General features: G+C 52.8%; 1 protein-coding gene across 1 annotated transcript; it reads left to right on the plus strand.

The window, feature by feature from the left end:
- Positions 1-1,115: 1,115 nt before the first annotated feature.
- LOC129703624 (transmembrane epididymal protein 1-like) lies at positions 1,116-3,013 on the plus strand. Its single transcript, XM_055646234.1, has one exon. The coding sequence runs from the start codon at positions 1,225-1,227 to the stop codon at positions 2,164-2,166; it is 942 nt and encodes a 313-aa protein (XP_055502209.1). The 5' UTR covers positions 1,116-1,224; the 3' UTR covers positions 2,167-3,013.
- The last annotated feature ends 464 nt before the right edge of the window (positions 3,014-3,477 follow it).

A 3,477-nucleotide genomic window follows, 5' to 3' on the forward strand; every position in this document is an offset into this window, starting at 1 on the left:
GAACAGAATCACATATTACATATTTGTGGGAGGGAGGGAGGGAAGAAAAAGGAAAAAAAAACAGCAATTTTAAATAGACACCACACAACAGTAGAGTGGTTCAGTAAAGTTAGTCCCTGGAGAGATAGGAGTTTACAGTCCTAATGGCCTCTGGGAAGAAACTCCTTCTCATCCTCTCCGTTCTCACAGCATGGCAACGGAGGCGTTTGCCTGACCGTAGCCGCTGGAACAGTCCGTGGCTGGGGTGGAAGAGGTCTCCCATGATCTTGTTGGCTCTGGAGTTGCACCTTCTGATGTATAGTTCCTGCGGGGGGACGAGTGAAGTTCCCATAGTGCGTTTGGCCAAACACACTACTCTCTGCAGAGCCTTCTTGTCCTGGGCAGAGCAGTTCCCAAACCAAATCGTGATATTTCTGGACATGATGCTTTCCACAGCTGCTGAGTAGAAGCATTGGAGGATCCTCAGAGACACTCTGAATTTCCTCAATTGCCTGAGGTGGTAAAGGCGCTGCCTTGCTTTACTCACCAGTGCTGCGGCGTGTGATGTCCATGTCAGATCCTCTGAGATGTGGACTCCCAGGTATTTAAAACAGCTCACCCTATCCACAGTATCCCCATTCATCTTCAATGGTGTGTACATCCTCAGACGTAAAACACAAAGTGCTGGAGGAATTCAGTGGGTCCATCGCCTTACAGTCTGTTCTGATGTAGTTTAAATAAAGGATCTATCTAGATCTATTATTGTCATCGCGTGTGGCAGGGGGAGGAGGAAAGAGAAAGAGAGAGGGGGGAATGTGGGGAGGGGAGGGAGAAAGAAGAGGTGGGGGGGGAGGTAGATGGGGGAGGTAGAGGGAGGGAGGGAGGGGAGAGAACAGAGAGGAAGAGAGGGAGAGAGAGAGGGAGAGAGAGAGGGAGGAGAGAGAGAGAGAGAGAGAGAGAGAGAGAGAGAGGGAGAGAGGGAGGGAGAGAGAGACAGAGAGAGGGAGAGGGAGAAAGAGAGAGAGAGAGAGAGAGGGGGAGAGAGAGAGAGAGAGAGAGGGAGGGAGGAAAGAGAGAGGGGGGGAGAGAGAGAGAGAGGGGAGAGAGAGGGAGGGAGAAGAGAGAGAAGAGAGAGGGGGAGGGAGAAGAGAGGAAGGAAGGGAGAGAGGGAAGGTGTGTCAGGAGCGCTGCTTTACACCTCTGCCTGACTGCCCCAGCCGGTTGGGCCGGTTTTGCTCCGGCAGCATGGGCACCTTCATCGGCCACATCTCTCCGGGCATCGCCTTCTTGTCGTTCGGGCTGCTGTACGCGGTCCGGTTCTCGTCGCTGCTGGCCCGGGGGCAGCGGACACTGTGCCTGCCCGGTACGGCCCGCAGGCCGGGGGTGAGGGGCTGCGTGGGGCGAGTGCCGGCCGAGGGGGTGATGAAGGTGGTGTACAGCACGGTGGCGGTGCTGGCCGAGTTCTTCTACCCGCCCGGGGTGGACAAGCTGCACATGTACAACCCGGACAAGCCCGGCTACCCCTTCATCCACCCCAACGAGTGGCAGCACGCCACCATGTACGCCTACTTCGCGCTGAGCGGATGGGTGGACATCATCAGCCAGGCTTGTCTACCCCGGCGCGTCCACCTGTGCGAGAGAGTGGCCATCGCCCTGCCCTTCTACATTGAAGCCTTGCTACTGTACCATCACGCCCACGGCAAGCAGCAGGTGGAGAGCACCGTGCACTCGCTGCTCCTCCTCGCCTGTATCCTGGTGTGTGTGGTCCTCACCGCCGAGCTGTGGAGACCCAACGAGCCGCTGCTGTGGTTCGCCAAGACGTGCCTGGTGATGGTGAAGGGCAGCTGGCTCCTCCACGCCGCCTTCATCCTCTACAGACCGTTCCTGGGGCAGCCGTGGGCGGACGGCGACATGGCCAACCTGATGTTCCTCACCAACTTCTTCTGCTGGCACCTGGCTCTCAACGCCTCCCTGCTGCTGGCCATCTACTGGTTCACCGCCCTGTGGCTCAGCCGCTGCCGCCGCTGCCGCCGCAACCTCGCCGGGGCCAACTCTGCCTTCCACCACGCCAAGGATGCCTTGGTCTTCAACCTGCCCACCACCGACGGCACAACCTCCCGAGTGGAGTACCACGCAGTGCGGGCAGCCGAGGAGGAAACACATTTGCTGCAAGAATGTGAACCCTGAATAGGGGCCGAGAGACAGAGACAGAGGGGGCTTCAACTTCGGTGCTTGGTGGGTAGGGGCGAGTGACTCCCTCAAATCTCACCTCCTCCTGCCCTCTCTAACCCCCCCTCCCTTCCTCCCTCCCCATCCTCCATTTCCAGCCAGTCTCCAGTTATCTTGTGTACAGCCAACTGAACAATGACATTCTGACGCAGCAGCAGCAGACTTTCATGTAGATAAATATAGCAATCAATAAATCAATGATCAATAATACTGGGTAACCATTATAGTGTGAGGCTGAAGTCGGTGTGGCAACCAAGGACACAGTCCGTAGACGATCACAGTTGCTGAGGTTAGTGTTGTGAGGTGTATAAGAGCCTGGTGGTTGTTGGGAAGAAGCTGTTCTTCAACCTGGAGGTCAGGGTTTTCAGGCTCCTGTACCTTCTTCCCCGATGGTAGCAGCGAGATGAGAGCGTGGCCAGGGTGGTGTGGGTCTCTGATGATGCTGGCTGCCTTTTTCAGGCAGCGCCTCCTGTAGATCCCTGTGATGTTGGGGATGTTAGTACCCGTGATGGAGCGGCCAGTGTCCACCACACTCTGTTGTCACCTTTGTAGCTGGGCGTTCGAGTTACTGATCCAGGCCGTGATGCAACTATCGAGGATGCTCTCTCCCCTACACCTGCAGCAGTTTGACAGCGTGCACTGCAACTTTTATTCATATGTATAAACCTGAGTTTGTGACTTAGTTTACACTGTTTTCTAATTGAACGGCAGATTGATAATACCTCCACATGTTGGAAACAGAACATCTGGAGCAGTTTCCCTTTTATTACTTACACTATATAAATAAATCAACTAATGTCAAACATTTTAAAGCACCTGTTTACTCCTTGTGGAAGGAAAGTTATATTTGAAGATGTGTAAGTATTGTCAGTAAGCATTGTGACTCACTTTAATCTGAATGTTCACCCAGAGATTGAGTGGCTAATTTAACTATGGATTAATATATAATTGTTTGGATCATCTAGACCAGCCTTGTTCGTCCCGTTTACCCCCTGGCAACTTTAATCGCACATTACAATGTTATTTCACTTATTTATGATCAACTAATGATGAACACAGTCAGTCAATGAGAAGAAATATGTACAAATCCAGAATCAACAAATTTGGGTGGACAAAATTTACCCCAGGTTGGGAACCCTAATCTAGACTTAACCAATGTTGAGAAATGCATCGTCTTTAGAAGGATAAGAGGGAATCTTTTTGAAACATATAGGATTATTAAGGGATTGGACATGCTTAGAGGCAGGAGACATGTTCCCCATGTTGGGG

The sequence above is a fragment of the Leucoraja erinacea genome, chromosome 14, assembly GCF_028641065.1.
Source record: "Leucoraja erinacea ecotype New England chromosome 14, Leri_hhj_1, whole genome shotgun sequence".
Classification (NCBI taxonomy): Eukaryota; Metazoa; Chordata; class Chondrichthyes; order Rajiformes; family Rajidae; genus Leucoraja; species Leucoraja erinaceus.